This window comes from Oncorhynchus mykiss, chromosome 5 (assembly GCF_013265735.2).
Source record: "Oncorhynchus mykiss isolate Arlee chromosome 5, USDA_OmykA_1.1, whole genome shotgun sequence".
Lineage (NCBI taxonomy): Eukaryota > Metazoa > Chordata > Actinopteri > Salmoniformes > Salmonidae > Oncorhynchus > Oncorhynchus mykiss.
Genome location: NC_048569.1, coordinates 65,241,128 through 65,265,441, shown reverse-complemented (window position 1 = coordinate 65,265,441; position 24,314 = coordinate 65,241,128). Strand labels below are relative to the sequence as shown.

The window sequence follows — 24,314 nt, the reverse complement described above, 5'->3', positions numbered from 1 at the left end:
TTGACAGCATGCCAGGGCGGATTGCAGAGGTCTTGTAAAAGAAGGGTCAACACTGCAAATATGGACTCTTTGCATCAACTTCATGTAATTGTCAGTAAAAGCCTTTGACACTTATGAAATGCTTGTAATTATACTTCCGTATTCCATAGTAACATCTGACAAAAATATCCAAAGACACTGAAGCAGCAAACTTTGAAAATTAATGTTTGTCATTCTCAAAACTTTTGGTCACAACTGTACACTGTATAGACAGAAGGCCACTCACCCAGCCTTGTGTTGTGCCTTAACCAGCATAGGCTTTAGTACATTCCTGTCCAGTATAAAGTACATACCTGTTTGTCTCTTCTCTGTCTGACTGACTACAACATGGAGCTGTACATGTTGAAGTGCTGTTGTTATAAATTGTTCTCCTACAGTTTCAGCCTCACCTAGCCTGCCTGGACCCCACAGAGACTTTTCTACAGCACTTTTTCTGAATTGAATTGCCAAACGGAACGGAGGCCAATGCATTTGTTCCTCTTCTTCATAGAATTGAATTGCCAAACGGAACGGAGGCCGATGCATTTGGAGTGAAATGGCTTTATTGATTTGATCCGCTCCTTGAGATGCCAGGTAGTAAATGACCCTGTCAAATAACCCTCCAACTGGCAAGGAGCGCGAGTACAGGGTTGTATGTAAATCAGGGATATCATTGGCTGTTTTGATAAAGGAACTCAGGAACTCCTGCTGATATTATTTTGAAGGGTCTGAGGATGTCATTTTAAACCTATTTATTGTGCGGACGGAGAAGAAAAGCCAGCAAACTAAAATAAACAAAAGGAGCCGTTAACCATAATATCATTGTGGAGGGTCTGACAGGATCATTCAGGTCGTAGAAGCGTCTCCTTTAATCCATCACTCAGCTCAGTCTATTGTTTATTATTGTGTGAGTGACTCTTGTGAACTCTCTCTCCTCCACGCATATGTGGTCATTGAATGGGCACGCTTTTTTTTCTGACTGCACCGCTCTTTTACTCTCCTCCCCCCTCTCTTTCTCACCCATAGCCCCCCTTTTCTTTCTTTTCTGTCTCCCACCCTTCTCTTTCTCTTTGCACTCATTTCTCTTCTCCCCCCTGTCCCTCCTTCTCTTCCTCTCTCCCTCCCTCTTTGTCTGTCTGAACACGTGTGTGATTATTGCTGACTGTGAATGGCTGCTGCTGCACTTTTCTCAGTCTATGATTCTGTTCTGACTAAAACGGTCCCTTGGTTCGAGTCTCCCTAGCAACTGGCTCTGTAAACACTAAACCTGGATCAACCTTTTCTCTTTGTCATATAACATTCCCTGCCCATCCAGCCCCCACAACCTTCCTGTCAAGACTGACTGACATGGTTCAATCTGAAAACCCTTTACAGCAACCTACTTCCCACCCACCCAGATTTGCTCAGCATAACCCAGTCTCTATTAACGCTGTAGTAAACAGCACAGAGGGGCTGTACGGAGCTGTGTCAGAGAGACAAGAAGAGGAGAGGAAGGCAATAAAACTGTCAGCTAGAGGGAGAGAAAGAGGAATGAGGGATCTTAACGAAGTCCTGCTAAATAAACTATTTACCACTGCCACCACCCCTCCCAGCACAAATCTCATCACACTAACACAGAGAAAAATGCATTATTAGACAGGGAAATGGGAGACAAGGGAGAGAAGAGAAAATTAGATGGAACGGTATGGTAGACAGAGGGAGATAGAGTGAGATAGAAAGGTGTTTTACATGAGAGATAAGGGAGAGAAAGAGACTGACAGAGAGGGATAAAGGGGGAGAGAGAGAGGGAGGGGGGGATAAAGAGAGAGAAAGAGAGCGAGAGATAGGGAGAGAGAGAGAGATGTGTATGGCTGAGCTGGCAGCCCTCCACCCTGATTAACATGCCTCTCATTCCTGGTGCGGAGAATCAAACCAGCCACAGTCAGAGCTGGGACTTATGCCTACATGCTACTCATAGAAAGATTTGTGTGTGAGTGTGTGTATAATTGTGTGTGCGTTTGTGTATAATTGTGTGTGAGTGTGTGTATAATCGTGTGTGAGTGTGTGATCGTCTGCATTCCTGTTGTTGTCTTTGCATAATTGACAATTACAATGTTACTTGATTGACACAATGTGTGGGTGTTACCATTGTACTTGTATACTGTATGTACTATACATGTGCACCGTCTGAAACCTGACATTAATTCAACAAGAGGGAGAGAAACCAGGCAGGATACAGAAAGGAAGGCAGGCAGGCAGGACTGCACACTCCTCTATTAAAATAGATACTGGGGAATTTATCTCACTAAATTGGATGAGCAGGTGGCTGATTTCTGGGTAGAGAGAGCGGGAGTGAGGAGAGAGAAGAAAAGAGGGAGGAGAGAGAGAGAGAGAGGGGAATGGATAGAGAGAGAGAGCGAGTAGGGGATGGGGGGAGCAGATGGACAAATGATCTGCTGAATAAATATGTGTCCAGGATGGTGTCTGATTGTATGTGTAGAGTAGTTAGACTGCCTGCAACAAGGGGCTGTGGTGTAGGATATGATGGCTGTAGAATCTATACACCTCTCCTCTATACCCGTACTCTCCTCTATCAATCTCTGCTTTACCATTGCGTTGTGTCTCAACCGATGAGGGAACAGGATATCCTGCATTTCTATTACATTTAGTGTCTCCAACCAGACTGTCTAAACTGGGAATTGCTTTTAGATATTGTTTTTGATGAAGCGTGAGAGTGAGATTTCTCCTGAGCTGATTTCCTCCTGGAATATGCTGTTACCGCCTGAGCTAGATGTGGAAGACAAAAAGAGAAAGAGAGGATTGCTGCGGTTTTCCCATCGACTCTGTTGAGATACTGACCACATTCAAGTTATCTTTGCGTGTTCTGCTAGCCTTGCTGTTGTGTTCTTCTTTCCCGATCATTAGGCAGGCTTCTTCTTATCATGTTCATTTGGTGCTGATGGCCAAACAGTACTGCAGTCAGCAGATTCAGCCAGCTCTACAGTGAGGAAAGGAGAGGAAGGAAAAAAGGAAGCATGAGGACATTTTGTAGATCTAGAAAAACACAATTAGTATACTGAGGTGTCATTCTGAATCCCATAATGTATACAGCCCTTCCTATCTTTCCCCCTCTCTCATTTCCTTCTCCTCCCTCCCTGTCTGTCTTACTTTCCCCTCTGTATCTCTCCCCCTTCTGACATCTCCTCCCCCTCTGAAAAGAAGGGGAGGAGGAATTGCTTACCTTGACAGCTTCGAGGCTCCCTTCCACTCTCCCTCCCCTATCCCTCTGACAGGCTGAGACCCAGACCGTTGTTTCCATAATAAATCCATCTCCCCTCGTGATTCACAGAGCGAAAGAGCAAATGGCAGCTGGATGAGAACAAGTTGAGATATGAAGTTTCCCTGTATATTGACATATGTAAGACAATACATGGTCATGGGGGAATTTTAGGAGAATAATCACATCAAGGTTTATTGTGCGTGATGCTGCAAACCTCACATCCATTAAGCAGGTTTCTCTATTATTTATGACAGGCTGGAGATTATCTCCCCTCTGTTAGCCTCTTGCCTGGGTTTCTAGACGCTCATAGTGATGGATGCTACGGTATGGCTGTACTCTCCTGTCACTCTCCAACATGTTTTTCTTTTACTTTTACTGTTTGAAGTAGTCCCCCTTCTATTTCCTGATTGATGTGTAGTTTACAATGCTGATCCCTGACCTGCTAATGATAGTTATAAACTGGGCCGGGGGTTAAAGGTCACTCTAATGTCCTGTGTTGGGATCCGTTTATGTCTCTCTGTGACGGAACATGTGTTCATAATGGACGGATAGAACCGATAACAACCTAAAGGTTGAAATGTCATAATAAACACTTTTTATCTGATGAGCTTTTACCAATGGTCGTTACCACTCCCGGAAAGAGTGCTGTTCGGACCCTCCTCACCTTGAGATGATACGACTTAGAAACAGAGACCCACAATTAAGCTGCAGACTACTCCAGGCATTCTCAGACATTGGCATATTCTTCCTGGCTAGCTCTGCCCCACACACTACTCATTCCTTCCAGCCCCTCAGTAGTTGTAATGATGATGAGTGAGAAGGTTAATGGGAGTGGGACATAGGAGATACCGCTACAGTAATACCTGGAGATATAACTCCATTCAGCAACAATAAGCCCAGGTATTACTTTTGTACTCCGCCAGGCACGGCTCTGCAATTCTTTCTGCTCAGTGCTAACCACACACCCTCAACAGTGAGATACTGTATATTCTACTAAGGTAAATAGTTGAAGATGATGTTAATCCAGCTATGACCTTCAATTCTTGCTCTGCTCTTAACCAGATAAATGCTGAAGGATGATGGCTTGTAACAACAATGAGTAGAAACTAAAGTTCCCAGGTTCTGCTGCTGAGATAAAGTGATGTAGCTGTGCTGTAAGAGGCCATGTATACTGAACAAAAATATGAAGTGTTGGTTCCTGAGCTAAAATAAAAGATCCCAGAAAATGTCCATACGCACAAAAAGCTAATTGTTTACATCCCTGTTAGTGAGCATTTCTCCTTTGCCAAGATAATCCATCCACCTGACAGGTGTGGCATATCAAGAAGCTGATTAAACAGCGTGATTATTACACAGGTGCACGTTGTGCCAGGGACAATAAAAGGCCACTTTAGAATGTGCAGTGTGGTCCACAACACAATGCCACAGATGTCTCAAGTTTTGAGGGAGCGTGCAGTTGGCCTGCTGTCTGCAGGAAGGTCCACTACAGCTGTTGCCAACATCCTTTTAGAGAACTTTGCAGTACATCCAACCGGCCTCACAACCGCAGACCACGTGTAACCACGCCAGCACAGGACCTCTACATCTGGCTTCTTCAGCTGCAGGATGGTCTGAACCATTTAAACTGTCGGTTTGCACAACCAAAGAATTTCTGCACAAACTGTCAGAAACCGTCTCATCTGCGTGCTCGTCGTCCTCACCAGGGTCTTGACCTGACTGCAGTTCAGCGTCGTAACTGACTTCAGTGGGCAATGCTCACATTCGATGGCCGCTGGCACGCTAGAGAACTGTGTTCTTCACGGATGAATCCCGATTTCATCTGTACTGTGCAGGTATGGCGTCAGGTGGACGAGTGGTTTGCTGATGTCAACGTTGTGAACAGAGTGCCCCATGGTGGCGGTGGGGTTATGGTATGGGCAGGCATAATGAACACAATTGCATTTTATCGATGGCAATTTGAATGCTACGACGAGATCTTGAGGCCCGTTGTCGTCCCATTCATCTGCCGCCATCACCTCATGTTTCGGCATGATAATGCACAGCCCCATAGTTCCCACCCCATAAATAAACATAGCTCTATTCTGTCACTCATGCATGGGAAATGGCTGTGTCCAAAGATGACACACACTAAGAATGCGTTCAAAGCACCCAGTATATCTATTGGTGTTACGGTATCTTCTCCACGGTTCCACCCCACAGACCAGCATTTCCAATCTAGGGTTTACTTAGATTTGTGTGTATTAGGTAGTTGTTGTGGAATTGTTGGATTACTTGTTAGATATTACTGCGCTGTCGGAACTGGAAGCACAAGCATTTCACTACAAATGTGGATCTTTCTTTTCAACCGTTTAACCCCATCACTGAAAGATAAGATGTATGTGTCTTCTGTTTCTCTCTACAATGGCCACAAGCCCTCTACAATGCACATTAAAAGATTGGACCAGACCAGGCACTAAATCAACAATGATGTTATTTTCTACACAGAAGAGCATACTGTCAGACTGATTTGTAATAGACTGTCACAGCCCCAATTAAAAAACTCAACACAGGCCGTTGATTACATCACTTTTTTACATGGTGGGGTCGCACATTTTTTGTGGTTGATAAACATGGGGTCATGGGCCAAAAAAGTTTTGGGAACCCCTGCCATAGACCCAAGGTCTAGTGAACGACCCTGTAGTCACATCAGTCTAAATGCAAACAACTATGTTTTGGTTGAGTGGACTGGATTCCTGCAGTGTTTTTACATGAAGGTGTAAGTGAGCGGTGTGTGTCCAGGTGGTTTAGTGTTTAGATTTGAGCTGACTGGCATGTCCCTTGGTAGGAGAAGAAGGCGGGAGGGAGAGAAGGAGGGGAGGTTAAGCGTCCCGGGTCACTGGAGCAGATTTAGGGTGTGTTCAGGAAAGAATCAGTCTAGTCTTGGCACTGTGCTCTTCCGCTCTCAGCAACTTTCCCAGCCTCCAACCTATGAAAGCATTCCTCACATACTTTGGCTTCACTTTCCATATATCCAACGTGATTCGTTGACTGCTCTCTGCTTTACTCTCTGCCCTTACCTTTTCACATTTGCTTTCTCTCCTTTTCTCACTTTCTCCTCATCACGTCTCTTCCTTCTCATTATCAGTCTCCTCTCACTTTTATTGCTACTTGAAAAGCGATCCAAACTGGATGAGGCTGTCTGTCATTGATTCTACACACTCCATAAAGCACACCCTCCCCTCTCTGATGTGACAATGAGCCGCTATAAGATCTATGAAGTGGGGCTTGTAGCACACAATATAGGGAATAATTCGTAGTGGGGAAATGCAGAGTACAGTTTTTCACTGGCTCTGGCTTTTCTGTTCCCTTTTCCCATGTAGGTCTGCTGGATACATTTTTACATTTACAATTTAGTTATTTAGCAGATGCTGTTTTCCAGATCGACTTACAGTAGTGAATGCATTCATTTTCATACTTGGGTCGTACTGGTCCCCCTTGGGAATCAAACTCACAACCGCAGCGTTACAAGTGTCATGCTCCACCAACTGAGCCACATGGACCTATTTTATATATTTTCAATATTGACCCATGGTATTGAGTTGAGATCGCTTGGTTGTACAAATCACAGATAAAGGCACTCTGGTCATTAGTGCTTGTCTTTTTGTACCAGAACTCAGCTATTTACTCCTAGTGGAGATAGTGCTTCTCTTGTCGTGTGATGCCACTGTATAATAAGACATGATCTCCTGCAGCTGAATACTGTAACACACCACAAAATATTTAATTATCATTTATTTTTCAAGGACATGTATAATCTGGGATTCCTGTCCAATCCAAGGTGTGATTTATAGGAGATGTGTCTTAGGGCTATGTATTGGAAGTACTTTCTCAGGAGTGCACATATTAGCGCCAAGGTTGTAAGGCAGAGAGAAGAGAGAGGAATCCATGGCAACCATAATAAGGAACAAAAGCATTCAAGTATGAGCTGTGCCATATGCATGCTAAGCATCTCAACCCAGAGTATAGGGTTACTCTCTTTGTTTACCCAGAGCCTGATGCTGCATTGCACACATTCGACCCGCTGCCTCCCTGACTCCCTCCCTGCATGCCTGGTCCCTGTTTCCTGCTTTCCTTTCGTCTGTCTGTCAGACCTCTGTTATCCGCTCTATCAGCACAATATCACCCCTCATTAAGAATTTCTAAAGACTTGAGGTGTCATTGATTCTCGCCGTGATTTGTTATCTAAGCCAGTGGCGGCCCCTCGTTGGTCATTCTGAAGATGTCGCCTGCCGCCACCCCTCCGTTTCAGACCCTCAATGATCTGTCTTAATTACTTATTTCGGAAATTACCTGGCTAAATGTCTGTAATTACATTGATCTGGGTCTGTGGGAGTGGACGAATGAATGTGTGAATCCTGGTGGAGTGGGTGTGGATTGTAGTAAATACAGTATAGCCTACAACTACAGGATGCTGAGGAATCCTTTACAGTAGACTGGGGCTACAGTTAAAGTAAGGGCCACAGACTATAATATAAAGGCTAGCCCTGTTCACTGAATTGACTCCACTGCAGCTATTTGTCATAATTATGAAAACATTTTGCTCTGGAGCTGTATGCTTCGTTTGGCCCTGGAAGTCTTCCGTATCTGCTTAGCTTGTTGTCCCATGAAATCCTATAGCCCTCAGTTTCTAATTATGCTAATCAAATGCGTGAAACCTGCCATTTAGTCATACATTATTAATAAATAGACACAATGAAATCTCTGGTAATACCGACTTACCACTTCTACTCTTTATTCTCCTCCACATTTATTTCTCTCTCCTCCTCCTCTCTTGTTCCCGCTCTCCTCACCTCTGACCTCCTTTCTTGTGCTTGTGACTCTCTCCTCTCTCATCCTCCTCTAATTTTGTGGTTTGGGTGTTGAGCAATTAGTGTTATGTGCCTTCTCTTGTTCTGACATCAATGAGGGGAATTTGAGCAATTCCTTGTTAAGATGAGATCTCCTGATAAAGTTGTGTGTGAGTCACCACCTCATTATAATGATGGCTAGATGTCTCTACAATGGCTACTTGTGTGGCTATGCTGAGGAGAGACAGTTAGAGTGTGGGAAGTGTATGAAATCAGTGGCGTCATGCCCATGGGGGGCACAAAGGCATGTGCCCCCTCAGATTGCTCCTGTTTTAAAAATGTTCAGATGTTAAATGACTGACTACACCACCTTTGTGCTCCCTTAGATTGCTCCTGTTTAAAATGTTTCAGATGTTAAATTAATGACTGCATCAGTGTTTCCTCTGGAAAGATTTGTAGCGGTGGGGGAAAATGTTGAGGAGAGCAGGGTTGTAAGCAGGGGTTAGGGATCATTTTTATGTAGAAGTACTGAGAAGCTCAGTTCTGGTGACTTAAAAAAACAACAACATTGTACTCCAAAATGAATGGGAAAAAATTATGCTGACACCATCTAAAATATCATATCCACCTCCCAGAATGAGCCCAAATAACATATTGGTCAAATGATTTGGTTAAATGATATAGCCTATGCATGGTCAATATTATCAGGTATGCTATTAGCAATAAGTATTATCACCTGTAGCCCAACTGATAGCAGCATATTGGCTATAAATAAATAGGCAACCCCATGCTTCAGTCTATCTGTATTTACCCTAATGAGCTTATTCATTAGCTGGTTAATTAACTAGTTAGCATCATATTGATTCATTTTATGTCTCAAAAAAACTTGCATAAACTAAGTGAATATAATGTAGGCCTATGTGTTAGGGTAACTTGGGGTAAAACGCCCCCTGCCTGTACTTCTCACAGAAACCACTTCATCCCCTCCAACGTTCCCTGGTTGCCACTACTCTTGCTCAACTAATAAATGTAATCTGTCTCATCAGAATTTAAGTCACAGGCGATTTACCCCAAGTTACCCTAGAATTAGTCTTATGTTGCCATACCTACAAAATCATGTCACCATCACACATCCCTTAGAGGTCTGGAGAATTTTGTATTGCAAAAACGATTGAAATGGTCAGATGGCTCCCAGCAGCAATATTTTGAATGGATGTTACATTTCATGAACCCTCCCCCCACACGCCCATAGAAGGGGTGCTGTATGTTATGTGCGTCACTGCTTTCCCCCCAGTAGTTGTTGCCTATGCTAGTTTCAAGTGCTAGTTTTCAAATGATCAAGTGTGGCAGACAGTCTGCGATTAATATTTACTGAAATTGAAAGTGGATTACGCTGGTAAAGTCAAATGTCACAACGCGTTCTAAACCGCTCTGGTGACAGACTTTTTCCCTCGTCTCCATTCGTCCACATGGCAGCTGGCTGCGCTTTGCTACCACCGCAAATATCGTGAAGATTGCCTATTATTTTCTTTTTGTTAGGACCCAAGAAATGGAGGCAGTGGGAGAACCTATTCAAGTTAATAAATACATTAATGTATTATTTTCTTTAAACAATGTATTATTGGCTTGCTAGCTAGCGAGCTGGCTACAGTATGCCACTTTGTAGGCTAACTCAACTGAGCTGCTAGCTAGTTTAGCTGTTTAGCTAAGTGAATTAAATGTCACACAGTCTCCAACGGTATTTGTAGATAACAGCCATGGAAGAGGGTGAAATTGCAGCCCTAGCTGTCAGTAAAGGGAGAGTCTAGGCTACTGGATAGCCTCGGCAGGTAATTTTGTGGGGTGACATTATTAAAATATTATCGAGTTCCGGTCCCTAGAAGGGAAAACTTTGAGGACAGAGATATAATAGCAACATAATATTCAGTGCTGCCTAATTTGAGCAAAATGAAGCCTGCTGCTTTGATGTTTTCTGTCCTCAGATATGGAACGCTGTGAAAGCCTGTTTGCAGATGAAGAGAGAGGTCCCAATGAATGTTCCAAGAGACTAAGGGCATATCTTATGTGCCATTGGTTATATGTGTAGGCCTACCTATGTTAGCAAATATTGTATAGAAAAATATAGTTAAACATCACACACAATGTATAAATCTATTACAACCCTGCTGGTGGTTGGCTGGGTGTGCAAGGTTCTGTTTCAGCCCACCAATAACACACCTGATTCAACTTATCAATCTAATGAGTTGTGTGCTCATAGTGTGCTACTACTGGGCTGGAATAGAAGTCTGCTCACCCAGTAGATCAGGGATCAGTGGAGCAAAGTTGTTTTTGTTCACATGAAATGATGCTTTAGTAATAATAGGCTACTTGTTACTACTCAATTATCTACATCTGAGTTAAAATTTTGTACATTTTTGCAGACACTCTTATCCAGAGCGACTCACAGGAGCAATTAGGGTTAAGTGCCTTGCTCAAGGGCACATCAACAGTGATGTGATAAAGGGTTGATTATTTGAAGTGAAGTGTTTAAACTTGTTTTTAACTAATATTCGAAATGAACTAGTGTCAAGGTTGATTGATCACATATCACAATCCTGCAGTAAAGAAAGGAAGGGTCTGTAATGTGCCTGTGTTTCTGTGTTGTTTTCTCAAATCAACATTTCCTTTTCTTCTAGTTGTAAGATCTCCAATGTGTTTTATTTGATTGTGACTCTCTCAGTATATGAGCGATGTGAATCCATTTAGCAGCTTATCATATGGCATGCATCACCAATGCCGCCATAGGCCTACAGTATGATTGCATTCTGAAGCAGATAATAGCTAAATCCACACATTGTTTACATGTTCTCAATTTAAAATGATATCAGTAGACAATGTATATGAGGCAAACCGTATACCAGATTTTGTACATGCCTTTTAAGTGCTGACATATCAAATTGTTTTGTGCAAATCCAACCCTTGTAATTTACAGTATGAAAATAAGGAGATTACATTTATGCTATAGGAGGTGATCATTACAGGTAACATTTAGGCTATGGGAGATGATCATTACGGGTAACACTTAGGCTACGGGAGATGATCATTACAGGTAACATTTAGGCTATGGGAGATGATCATTACAGGTAACATTTAGGCTACGGGAGATGATCATTACAGGTAACATTTAGGCTACGGGAGATGATCATTACAGGTAACATTTAGGCTACGGGAGATGATCATTACAGGCAACATTTAGACTACGGGAGATGATCATTACAGGTAACATTTAGGCTACGGGAGATGATCATTACAGGCAACATTTAGGCTACGGGAGATGATCATTACAGGCATTAACATTTTACCAGGTTCATTTTATTTGATTCATTTTAGTAATATTGCTTGCAGAATTATTGTAGTTGTTCCCATAGAGCAACAACTGTATCTCTATGTATCACTGACCCTTGATAAGATAACAACTGGGCTAAGATAGCTAAGGTCAATAATATGCTGTTTTTTATGAAAATGTCCTCTTTATAATCATGAGAGACATTTAACTAGCTAGTAGTTAGCTAGTTAGTTATACTGTACCTAGGTAGTTTACAAGGTTAGCTGACTTTTCAAAAAATAAACTTCATAGTGGCTAGCTACTTCTTGTCCCTCATGCTACAGTATACTTTAGCCAAATAGCCACTTCAGAAATGTCTAAATATAGATATGGCCAGCATTGTAGACCATTTCTCCCCTCTTGCTTTAGCTCATCTTGAAATGACAGAAATGCTGAGAACTTATTTTGTCACCAGTGCTTGTTTTGTTGACCTGTTTAGTCCTCACTCTTGCTCCTACGGTACTAATCTGGTGAACACCTTTGGAGCTCCGCTTAAGCAAGGCATCACTGATTTACACCGGGTTCCGACCCCTCTTTAGTTGATTTCTGCATTGGAACTTCCCCAGGCTTCTCATCTAGGAAAGCCTGGTTTGCGACGAGCCTACCCTACAATTGACACGTGTTACATTCATCCCCACTGTCCCCTGTGCAATCACACCGAATTGCGGAGTGGTAAAGTACTTAACCATGCCTCTGTTAAATACTCTGGGTTTAAAATGGTGCAGTTCGAACATATTTAGGAGCTGAGAAATAAATAAAGCAGGAATGGAAAGCTGGGTACACCCTCTTTTTAACAAAGGCCGTTAAAACTGTTATTTTCTCCAGGATTGGATTATGAATTGTTGTGCATTGCCTGCTTGTCAGAATGCATGTTTCCCTCCCTATGGCACTCACAACTTGAGAGAAATATTTATCTCTCATAGAACACACTACAAGCCGACTAGGTAAATGGATAAACTATTCTACTATGGGGTTGTCCGTTTCTGTTCATTACTCTTTTTGTTTGCAGAGGAAAAGTTGTGGACTGTTCTAGTATCTTCAAAGTGTGCCTCGGTAGAAATATATTTTCATGTTCCATATTTATTTGCCGTGGCGGCAAAGATTTTGCTAATAGTCAGTCCCTCCAGGATTTCTGCAGCCCAAAATGCTTGATTTTGCGACATGCTCGTTAGCTGTTATTTTTGTTGGAAAATGAGATTGATTTCTGTTCACTGTACTGCCTGTCAGCCATCAACAATCACCCATCATCTTCGTACATGAATACGGTGACAGGACAGGGGGAAAAACTTTGTTGACTTGTGGTTGGATTGGGCCATTTTCCACGGTAACAGTGCAGTAATTGGTAAAAATTGCAAACCTGCTTTTGATTGGACCCTTTTATGCGCTAAATGTGCAGGGATTGGTCAAAATTGCAAGCTCTCGAATAATATGCGCTGATTGGTTGATTTTGCATTGAATAATGTGATCGCTGAATCCTGGAGGGACTGAATAGTGCAGCAACACAACTACATGACTGCAGTGGAAACACTGTACTAAACTTAATTTTTAAAGACCTGCTCCGGAACTTTGGCGACTACTAAGTAGGCCCAAAATGTGTGTAGTCATTGGGTTATAATACTTTATACCAGTGTGACAGTTGTACTAAACTCCTAAGGCATAAAATATATAATATAATCATTCATTAAATGACAACTGAACAGGTAAAGAGGTATGCTTGATAACCTATGCAGAAAATACATATAATTAGGCATAATGATTATGGCTATAGTGTAACGGTTTTCTTGCGGTGAAGAAGAGGCGGACCAAAACGCAGCGTGGTTTCTATTCATGGTTCTTTAATAAAGCACTTCACATGAACAGACTAACAAAAACAAGAAACGTGAAAACCTAAAACAGCCCTATCTGGTGCAAACACGGAGACAGGAACAATCACCCACAAACACACAGTGACACCCAGGCTACCTAAGTATGATTCTCAATCAGAGACAACTAATGACACCTGCCTCTGATTGAGAACCATACTAGGCCGAAACATAGAAATACCCAAATCATAAAAAAACAAACATAGACTGCCCACCCCAACTCACGCCCTGACCATACTAAATAATGACAAAACAAAATAAAGGTCAGAACGTGACATATAGATTGCAGGAAAAAATCCATCTTTAAGTACTTCGTGCCCCCTCTAAAATAATGGGTGCATGACGCCCCTGTATGAAAGTGCCCTTATTTGCATCTACAGTATGTCATGCAATGTGTTTGTAACCACAGTAAAATATGAAAAGGGTTTTGAATAAAGAAATCCAACCTTGAAGATTCAAATGTAATAATAACTACAGGACTACACCACTGAATATACCCAAGCATTCAATAATTTGTTTGTGCTGTCAGACACTGTGACTGACAGCTTTTTGTTTAGATTTTCAAAGCAAATTATTGTCAGTATAAACAGTAATAATGTAATAAGCTAAAGAAGTGGCATCCTTTTCATTTTTGAATAGTTCATGTTTTGTTCAGGTGACACATTTTTGTTCCGATGACACATTTTTGCTAACATCGTCACGCTCAGCTTTTATGTGAAAAGAACAGAAGCATAATCATCCAGGAAGAGAGGTAGAGATGGATGCAATGATAAGCATGGAGAGTGCTATGACTATTATACATAATAAAGAGCCACTACACAGTGTACTTTACCTCCAGCACGAAGAGTGGCTCTGTTCTGCTCTGTGATGGGGTTTGAGGTTTATGACAACAGTCAATAGCATTCCCCAAGGCTTTCCTCCTCCTAAGTGCAGGAGTAGTTTTCTCGATGGATTGAGTGCGTTAACTTAATTTGGCTATCATTTGTATTTTCATGTGCATTACATCCCATCCTCTCCTTATTACTCTGGCTGCTGTAGTACGGCTTCATAAGAAAATACCGGCCGTTTATCAACTGCCAAAGATGTAATAAAGTACGATCTCATCTTCATTTGAGTAAACAGTCGCCTGACACGCCTCACTCCTCACTCTCCCACTTCTCCCTGTCTCTATGTATGCATATCTCTTTCTCTTCCTGCCTGTCTGTTTCTCATTTTTTCTCCTCTCACTCCCTCTCCTGCCTTTTCTCTATCCGCCACCTCTTTTCTCTCTCTTTCTCTCTCTCCATCTACTGCCCTCTTGTTGTAAACCACCCTTCCTCCACTGTGTCTCATGTGTCATTGGGCTCCTGTGGTCTGACTCTAGGCTGAGACTCTGTCCAGCTGTAGGGAGAGATGTTGTGGGAATACAGATATGGTACCTGCTTTGTCTGGACAGTCAGTCAGTGTGTGTAGTGCATGGTAGTGTGAGCCTGTCACACTCGGTGTGTGTGTACTGCTCTGTCACTGTTACGGCTTAATCTGACTGACTGCTCGCTGTCTTTCTCTTCATCTTCACAGATCCTGTATTCTGCTGCCACCATGTCAACCCTGGCACCACCCTTCTTCCTGCTGTTCTGGCTCCTCCGATTGGCCAGCACTGCGTTTCCGGAGGAACCGGGGCCTCTGAACTTTATCTCCATTGAAGGTAATACCTCTCTCTCATACTCAGCATGTATGGGTTTATTCCTACTCACAGGGTGTACAGCAGGGCTCCCCAACTGGTGGCGGTTTTCTTTGGCCCAAAAAGTTTTCTGAGCCAAAAATATTATTTGTGTATATATATTTTTTGTTTTGCATTTTCATTGTTGGACATAAAAGACTGTAAAAACACCAGGAAATCAGGTCAAAGAGAGTCAGGGCCTCACACGGAAGGTGTGGAGTAGTGTAAGGGTGTAGGTTATGGAAGTAGGGTTAGAGTCTCCCACGCAGGGTGTAGCTTGTAAGAGCGAGGTCAGGGCTGACATGCATGGGTTGAGGAGTAGGGCAGTCAGTGAGTTGTGTGGGTGTGAGGTCAGAGTCGGGATTGAGGTCAGACTGCTCCCACAGACAGCCAGACTCTGAGCCTCCTCCAGACCAGAACAGAGCTGACTATGATTGATCACAGCTCAATAGTGTCTTCCAAACACCTCCCAGCTGAATTCAGACCATTCTCAGGCTATCAATGCTAATACGTAGGACCAGAAGGGTCTCTGAAGTCCTGCGTGATTAGGGCAGATAGTGGGCCTCAGTCTATGCGGCCCACTAATCTACCTATCACAGATGGGTAGATTAGTGGGCCGCATAGACTGAGAGATATGGACAGAATAGTTTTGCACAGAAATGGACAGAATAGATATGGACAGAATAGTGGGAGGACAGGACACAGAAGAAGGAGAAGGATAGGTTTTTCTTTACTCAGTCTCATATAGAGGCAGCAGTCTAGGCCTTTATCTGGGATGGGTAGATAGGAACAGTGATGGACAGAATAGTGGAAGGGCACAGAAGAAGGAGGCGGCCAATGAGAGATGGCAGATTCTGTCTCCCATGGTAACCCAGCTGATGTATGGATCTCCCTCCCCTGTGTCCCCCCCCACCCCCCCGAGAACTACTATCATGATAGGAAGATGATGTAACTCTCTCTTTTCTCTCTCATCCCTCTCCCTTCCCCTCTCTCTCGCTCTCGCTCTAAACAGTGGTTCACCGGTACCCAGTGTTTCTGGGTCGGCCACATCGTTCATCCCTGAGACAGGAGCCACTGCATATTCAGAGAGTCCTCAAGGTGAACCGGACCCTCTACATTGGAGCGAGGTATGTTTCTGCCACAAGCAACCAAATGTATTCAGCCATCTTTTATAACCCTGCATTGTCTGTGTATCCTCAGTCACATATTCAAGTAAATGCAGTAATCTGTGGTGGGTGGGGTCAGACCAGAGGTCACACAGGTTGAGGAAGTCATGTTGTCTGCCCTCTCTAACAATAAAATGCAAATTAATTACTTAAAAATGCTAATTTCATTACTTAAAAATCATACAATGTGATTTTCTGGATTTTTGTTTTAGATTCCGTCTCTCACAGTTGAAGTGTACCTATGATAAAAAAAAATACAGACCTCTACATGCTTTGTAAGTAGGAAAACCTGCAAAATCGGCAGTGTATCAAATACCTGTTCTCCCCACTGTATGTCCATGTAGGGCAGACATATGGTGGTGGTTACAGCAGAGGAGGTAGCTAGGCCATAGACATCCCCAATTAGAAGCCCCATACTGGGTTATGAAATGACCCGATCTATGGCCTTTGGCGTTTCTCTAACCTCAAATCCAGAGGCCTAATAATAAATATGTAAATTCCTGCAGCATTTGGCTTCAGACACTCTGGCTACACAGCCTAATAATAAAACCTAAAGCCAAAATACGGGAGGGCTATAGTCACTGCTACCTGTCTGACTGCAGGTTAGTGATAAAACGCAACCACATCCAGGGGACACTTTGACACATCTTTTAGGACCGCTGTTACAGGATAGAAAAGGTCAACTAATACATATGTCTCAGTGAACCAGATGATGTTGAAATCCAATAGCTTGATGGGACGAGAACGCTACCGTTGTAACAACGGTGTATATTTATATATTTCTACATAAGTAGTGGTTAATGGCAGTCTTCGCAGTCCCCGACAGAAAGTGATCTGATTGGAAAGCAGGGGATTTATTTTGCTGGACTGTGTGTGTGTGTGCGCGCACCTGTTTCTGTGATCGTGTGTGTGTTGAGCTGGGCAGCCGAGTGCCAAGCAGTGAGAGATTTAAAAGTGCGACGGCGCCTTTGGGGAGTACCTGTGGGGAGGCCTGCTGATTGGTTGAAAGCTGTAGCAGAGTGGCTAGCCTGATAAGAGGCTCCAGTGAGCCCAAATCCTGTCACCATTAGCATAGGTGTTCATACTGCAAGAACTATTAAAGCACTGCCCGAGCCCCAAGTACTCGTGGGATGCTACCACCGCACTACCACTCTGTCCTCTCCCATTTACTGGCTGATGACAGATGGAGAGAGAGGGAGGGAAAGAAAGAGAGAGGGAGAGAGAGAGAGAGAGAGAGAGTACCCACACCTAGTCTCTCTACTGTATTAGCTAACCACGCTCCAGCGTTTTTCTCTCTGTAATCAGATGTGTGGACTCCCTGAACCTGTCGCACAACTCCAGATCCACTGGACTAATCCACACAAATAAACAAATTGAGTAGTGTTCATCCGGAGAAGAGAGAGGTTACCAAGGAACGTGGCCAAAACATTATTAATTGGTTTGTAATTGTGGCAAACCGTAAGATGATTTTACCATATGCAGCAGGAGGGAGGAAGTAGAATATATATCTCCATTAGAGGCTGAAGAGTGAGCGTGAGCAGAGCCACTGGCTGTGACCGTGGCCGTGGAGAGACACTGACCTCAGAGGTCACCGGGGGGGGGGGGCTAATCTAGAGCAGTGGTTCATAACCTTTTCTGTAGTGTAGCACACCTTAATGGGATAAAACATTCTGTTGCACACCTAAAATGTCTCTATTAATGTATTTAGTGGTAATGACCTCAATCTTATCTGATCCATACTGCAAATCATCGATTTTCTGTGAAAAAGTTTTTTATAGATGAAATCCTGTTTATTTGAACTATTTACATAGTTTGCATAGTCCCTTACTCATGATGATTAATTTGTGTGTACACCTTTAAGAGCATCCTGCAATCTGTGCCAGAAATATAAAAAATGTAGCTCCTGTAAAATAGGTCTTTAGTTTTGAACGTTTTGAGCTAGATACCAGCTAGATACCTGCGGTTTTCTACAAAGCGAGGCTCCGTTTGTTTCTGTTTGTTTTCAGGTTCATCTATTTGTGTGGCATTCTCTGCAAAGTCAGTGTCTGCCGACTCAGAAAGGCTCAGAGAAGCTCAGTGTCTGTACGGCCCAAAAATAACATTATTTTTGTCAATTTTGGACAGTTCACAGGGTTCTTGCCTATAAATACGAGCAGCAATCCACACACACCTGTTTGCAGGTCTTCAAATACCAGTCAGAGGAATTATGAGTGGTTGTCAAGGAGATAGACGGCCTAGCCTGCCTTCTGAACATCCTGCAACATAAACAATGTAAAAATGCAACAGTAAGGCAGAGAGACAGCAGGCCTCAGCTTTGCATCATTCAAACAACCTGATGGAGACAGTCAGATAGGAGAGAGAGCAGAACAATCTTCAGACCTCTTCAAACCACAGCAGCCTTGGCTGCTCACCACACCGACTAGGAGGCCTGTTCACATTTTCATATGTTAATACTGGACAGGGCTGAAGTGCTCTAGATGTGATTATGCCACACAAACTGCTCTACTTGAATGTTTGTAGCCTGCTTAAACTTTGACTCAGCCCAATGAGCGAAGCACAGAGTAAGTGTATAGTAATTCTATCCACACTACTTAGCCATGTCCTGCATTGTGAGGGAGGTAACCTAGGGAGGGAATCATTTAACAAACCTAGAGGAGCCACCAGTGAATAACTCACTAGAGTAGCACTAAGGCTTACCCTATTCCCCTCACCAGGGACACACACACACATGCACGCACACTCTGACACACACACACACACACACACAAACACTCAGAGAGATGCTGCCTTCTGCTGATGAGAGGAGTAAGGCAGAGCAATGCCGATGGGAGGCAGAGCAGGATCTAGGAGATAAGATCGATACTGCTGCAATACAAGCTATGGCAGATTTACAGATGAGAACATTCAATGCCTGGTGTCTGAATGGAGCTCAGCACAGCATGAGCCACCATCTTATTCATGGTAAATACAGGTCCTTCATCAATATGCAACATCAGCTGTTAGCGTCTTCCTTAAGGTTCCTACCCTAACTCAGATTCCAAAGACACTTTCACAGGCACGGCAAGGTTATACAAGAATGATTCATCCATTAGCAGTGAGTGCAGTGTGGGGCAGTGACTAGCGTGAATGCATGGAGATGGTATTATATGATGGGTCCTCTCATTGGCATTGTGTGCTGCTGTGTGGGGGTGGGTTATGAACGCGGGCAAACTGCTTGATTAAATCATCTATTAATTACATTTCTTCCCAAGTGAGACAGATATGGAGAATTCAGGCCTCCCAGCAAAACCACATTTTGTCAACTCAAATGAGACTAAACAAAACCAGGGGGAAAAAAACGAGTTCCTATTATGCAATTCTACATTTTTATTCATCACCCATAGCCTGAAATGCATCACATTACAGAACCACATTATACAGAACTGAATATAAAATCTGTTTTATTCAGATTTATTGTAAAATGTTGCATAGATATAGCCCACATATGTCATAGCCTACAGTGTATGAACAGACAAAGATGATGTGGATTCTTACATTTTTTGGATTCAACCGTTATTGTTCTCCAATCATTATTCTGCAGCATGTCCAGAATTGTCCATAGGACAGTAGAGTATTTGTAGAGGCATTATGTGCAAGAGCATGTGGACTGCAGTTGAGTGCCTGTCTAAGACTTAGCTTTGTCTTACTGTTGGCTGACTGCCGTGCTCTTTGTCTGTCAGAGATGACCTTTTCCGCGTGGAGCTGGACAATGTGGCGGGAGACGAGATGTTCTACAGTAAGGTGAGGCCCTGTCCATGCACTCACACCTCTCACACCTCAGACATCTTACAGTACTATCTGACCAGTTTAACTGACATTGTTGGACTGTCTGTCCGTGGCTAACTACTCTGTCCTCTCTGTCTGTCTGTTGTAGAAGAGAACATGGGAGTCCAACAAAAATGACATCAGGACCTGCCGAATGAAGGGCAAGCACGAGGTGGGCTGGGGAATGAATCATTGTGCATGCACACACAGACACACACACACAGTTACAGGTTTGCACACATTCACACACGCACACGCACACACAAACACACACTGAAACATGGCACAGGCCCCACTTTGCCACCTGGAGCAGGGCATTCATGGTGCCAACGGTTTGACTGGCATCCTGCTGGTTCTACCTAGCGGAGGGGGCATGACCATGTGTCACCCCAGTGTTACTGCTCACCTAAATCATTACACACTTCACAGGTCCAGCCCTCCCACCCTTTACAAACATGGCCACCCCGCAAAACATTCCAGTTGCGGTGTGTGCCCTCGCAAAATGGAGGGGAGCGGTGAAACCAAGGAGGTGAGCTGAGATGCGGTGAAGAATGAACAGTGAAACAGTCCCCACAGTCAACCCAACCCACGCATGACTACCTCAGCTATCTCTCACACACCCACTCTCTCTCCTCAGCCCTTCTCTCTCCCAGCCACCACATAGCGGATCAGTGCCTTCCTGTCTGACTTCAAACACATTATCCCAGCTCACACACCAACCGACCAGAGAATTATTGAAAGGTGTCTGTGTGGGAAAGTGAGGGGAGTGAAGGCAGTCCAGGTTGAGCCCCACCAGGCAGAAAAAATGACTGATTTAACACTGAAAATAATACCTGACATCAAATCTGTGTGAGACACCTCAAGACAAAGGCACAATGGAGGAGATGGAGGTGGAGGAAACAAAGACGGGTATGGGGGAGAGCGGGGGAGTCAGTCCCACCTGCATGCCCCTAAGGGGGTCCACAGGCCTGACTGAGAAGGATAAAAGGCCATCCTGGCCCTAGTGACTGTGGTAATGCAGTGAGCCCCTCATCCTGTTCTCTGTGGCCTGGCCTTCACACACACGCACACATGTACTGTACAGTGAGGTCCAAAATTATTGACACCCTTGATAAAGATGAGCAGAAATTACTGTATAAAATAAACTGAGCTAAAGTCAACACACAATCTTCACATTTTGACACCTTAAAAATACACCTTAAAAGGGATTACATTGGATTTTTTTTCTACCAATCTACACAACCTATATATTATATATATATATTTTAATTGAAGATGTGTTGATTGCGTATGTCTTCACACCCTGAGTTAACACTTGGTGGAAGCACCTTTAAAAGCTATTAGCATCTGTGAATCTTTTTAAATAAGATTCTACCAACCTTCCAAAGCTCTTAGGGCAACATAAATCCATTATTTATGTAAAAATTGCTCAACCTCAGTAAATTTGGTTGGGAATCATTGATGGACACTAATACTCAAATCTTGTCTCTGGTTTTCAAGCAGTGTAAGGGGTGCGTAACTGGTGGCAGCAAAGTCAGACGCAGGAGAGCAGAACTGGGTAATAACCGGAGCAGTTTAATATACATATATATAACCACCGGCATCCAGAAAAATAGACAATGGGTACAAAGCACGTCGCGCACAAGACAACAATGTGCACAAGCACTTACAAGAAACAATATCACACAAAGACATGGGGGGAACAGAGGGTTAAATACACAACACGTAATGAGGGAATGAAAACCAGGTGTGTGGGAAAACAAGACAAAATAAATGGAAAATGAAAAATGGATCGGCGATGGCTAGAAGACCGGTGATGTCGACCACCGAACACCGCCCGAACAAGGAGAGGAACCGACTTCGGCAGGTAGCCTAGTTGTTAGAGCATTGGACTAGTAACTGAAAGGTTGCAAGTTCAAATCCCCGAGCTGACAAGGTACAAATCTGTCATTCTGCCTTTGAACAAGGCAGTTAACCCACTGTTCCTAGGCCGTCATTGAAAATAAGAATTTGTTCTTAACTGACTTTCCTAGTTAAATAAAGGTTAAAAAAAGTATTGACAAGCAGATTTAAGTCAGACTGGACTATTCAGCTTTTTGGCATTTAAATGTGTGTAATTGTCCCACTATCCCAGGGTTAGGTTTTCAGAACACTACGGTGGGTTTTCCTCTAACTTTTTACCTGGGCCGTGCTCCTTTCATATTTATTTGAATCATGACAAACTCCCCAGTCCCTGCCGGTGACAAGCATGCCCATAACATGATGCTATACCTGAAAATACAGAGAATCAACAACATTGCATTCACTCCATATCACTGGCCTGTATGACAAAATGAAAAGAAGGAAAAATAATAAAAAATAAACCCTCTGTATTGTAGTGGCAGCATTATGTTATTGGTATGCATCTCACCAACAGGGACTAGGGAGTTTCTCAGGATCAAAATAAATATGAAAGGAGCAAACCCAGGTAAAACATTAGAGAAAAACCTGCATATGTCTTCTAAAAATCTAACCCTGGGATAGAGTTTTATTTTTCAGTGAGACAATTACACACATTTTAACGATAAAGACACAACAGAATGGCTTTCCAAGAGGTGTAGTAGTTTTGACAAAAACAATGGATATACAGTATGTTGCCCAAAGAGTTGTGCTAAGTCTGTAGAATCTTAGCCCGTTTTCACATTGACGATAGCAAAGGGACATTTTCGTGAGGTTCTCGAGAGGCATCGACTCTTGAGAGACAGTACTGTTGTGTAAACTTGCGAAAGGATCACATCTCGCTCAATGTTGGCCCCTCCCAGCAGGGCAGTGTGAACAGAATTGTCTCATTGAGCTCAACACTCCTACAGTATAAATGGTAATAGCAGAGCAATGTTTTTGAAACAGCTGATATGTACAGACATTTTTCTTATATCTTAGGTTTTAGCTGAAATTGCATTTTGAAATTGTCGCTGTAGCTGCCACTTGCTGGCTGAGCTGAGCTACAGAATACTATGGAAGGCCATTCCCGCCTACATTTTTTAAAATGTCGATACTATCTCAAAATGTTGACATATGTAAGTCAACATTTTGAGATATGCAAGTCACACTACGTGAACATTTTGAGATAGTAGATTATACAAATAAAATGTGTTATTTTTTCATTTCTAACATTGTGTGGTGATTTTAGAGGTGCCACCACAGGTCCCAGAGTGGTGTGTGTGGGGGAGTTGATTTCCTAACCAGGTAAAACTCTGGGAGTGACAGTAATAAATCAGCTGTAAAAAACGGTTTATATGGGCTATGATGGGACCAGATTTGTTCTAATCAGGTCATATGTTGTTTTTTAAAAAACGTTTAAACAAAAGTACTTTGTCCATCTTCCCAACGCTTTTGTGCCAATATTTTTTATTAAACCAAATCAAAAGGGCTGGGGAAAATGCCAACTCGCCACACGTTTGCCGGTGGTCCTGCTGTGCTGAACTCTGCAGCATGGAGCCACACAATGCTACAAATGAAGAAACATAACCTATATGTATGATTTATGTGTATCTACAGTGTATTTTATTTTTGGGAGGGGGGAATGGGCTTCCACATATAACAGCTCAACATCTCAACTCAGTGAATTATACATCTCAACCCAGTGAATTATAGCCTAGCCACGTTTTCAGTGGCAATTTGATTTTGCCACATGTAGCCTAATGATTTGCATGATATTTATAAAAATGAGGTAGGCCTACTGCACTTTTATATTTGTATAAGAGGGTTTATTGTTCGTTTTTGATAGGATAATGTTACTTGATGAAGATATGTTGTTAGCTTTAGCTAGCAGTAACTGTGCTTTTGTCTTGGAGCTACAGACGAAAAAAGAATTGTCTGCACATTCTTTTGAATTGTTGCATTATTCAAGATTGTAATATGGTTTTGTTGCAATAATTACGAGTCTATATGGTAGATAAATTAAGAGCTGCTTTCTTAACATTAGTTAGTAGAATCGTTTTCAATGCTTAGCCTCCTGGCTAGTGGCTACTGTGACATTTACAGTACTTTTGAGCTGCAACGCAAGCATGTCTTTCGGTTCATGACATTCCCGTCACTAATGTGAATTCATTCACAGATGTAATGGCTGCCAAAGGTGCTTCCACCAAGAATTAACTCTGGGGTATGAAGACATACGCAATCAAGACGTCTTTGTTTTTGGGGGGGTTGTTTTCTACTCATGCATTCTCATTTCGACACCAAACCCACCAGAGCTTTATTTTCATGTCACCCAACAAATGTTAATGCTTGGAGTTTGCTAAATAACATTGGCACTGGATTGGAACCGGTGCTTTGTT

The 24,314-nt window shown here is 42.9% G+C and overlaps 1 protein-coding gene across 3 annotated transcripts in view; it reads left to right on the top strand.

The window, feature by feature from the left end:
* Positions 1 to 24,314, top strand: part of sema6bb (sema domain, transmembrane domain (TM), and cytoplasmic domain, (semaphorin) 6Bb) — a 151,488-nt gene that overhangs the window by 67,733 nt on the left and 59,441 nt on the right. For all 3 annotated transcript variants that reach the window (XM_036978094.1, XM_036978093.1, XM_036978092.1), the window contains exons 2-5: positions 14,887 to 15,013; positions 16,041 to 16,155; positions 19,914 to 19,974; positions 20,108 to 20,170. In XM_036978094.1, coding sequence (XP_036833989.1) covers positions 14,908 to 15,013; positions 16,041 to 16,155; positions 19,914 to 19,974; positions 20,108 to 20,170 — 345 coding nt within the window. In that variant the 5' untranslated portion in view covers positions 14,887 to 14,907. The remainder of the gene's footprint in view (positions 1 to 14,886; positions 15,014 to 16,040; positions 16,156 to 19,913; positions 19,975 to 20,107; positions 20,171 to 24,314) is intronic.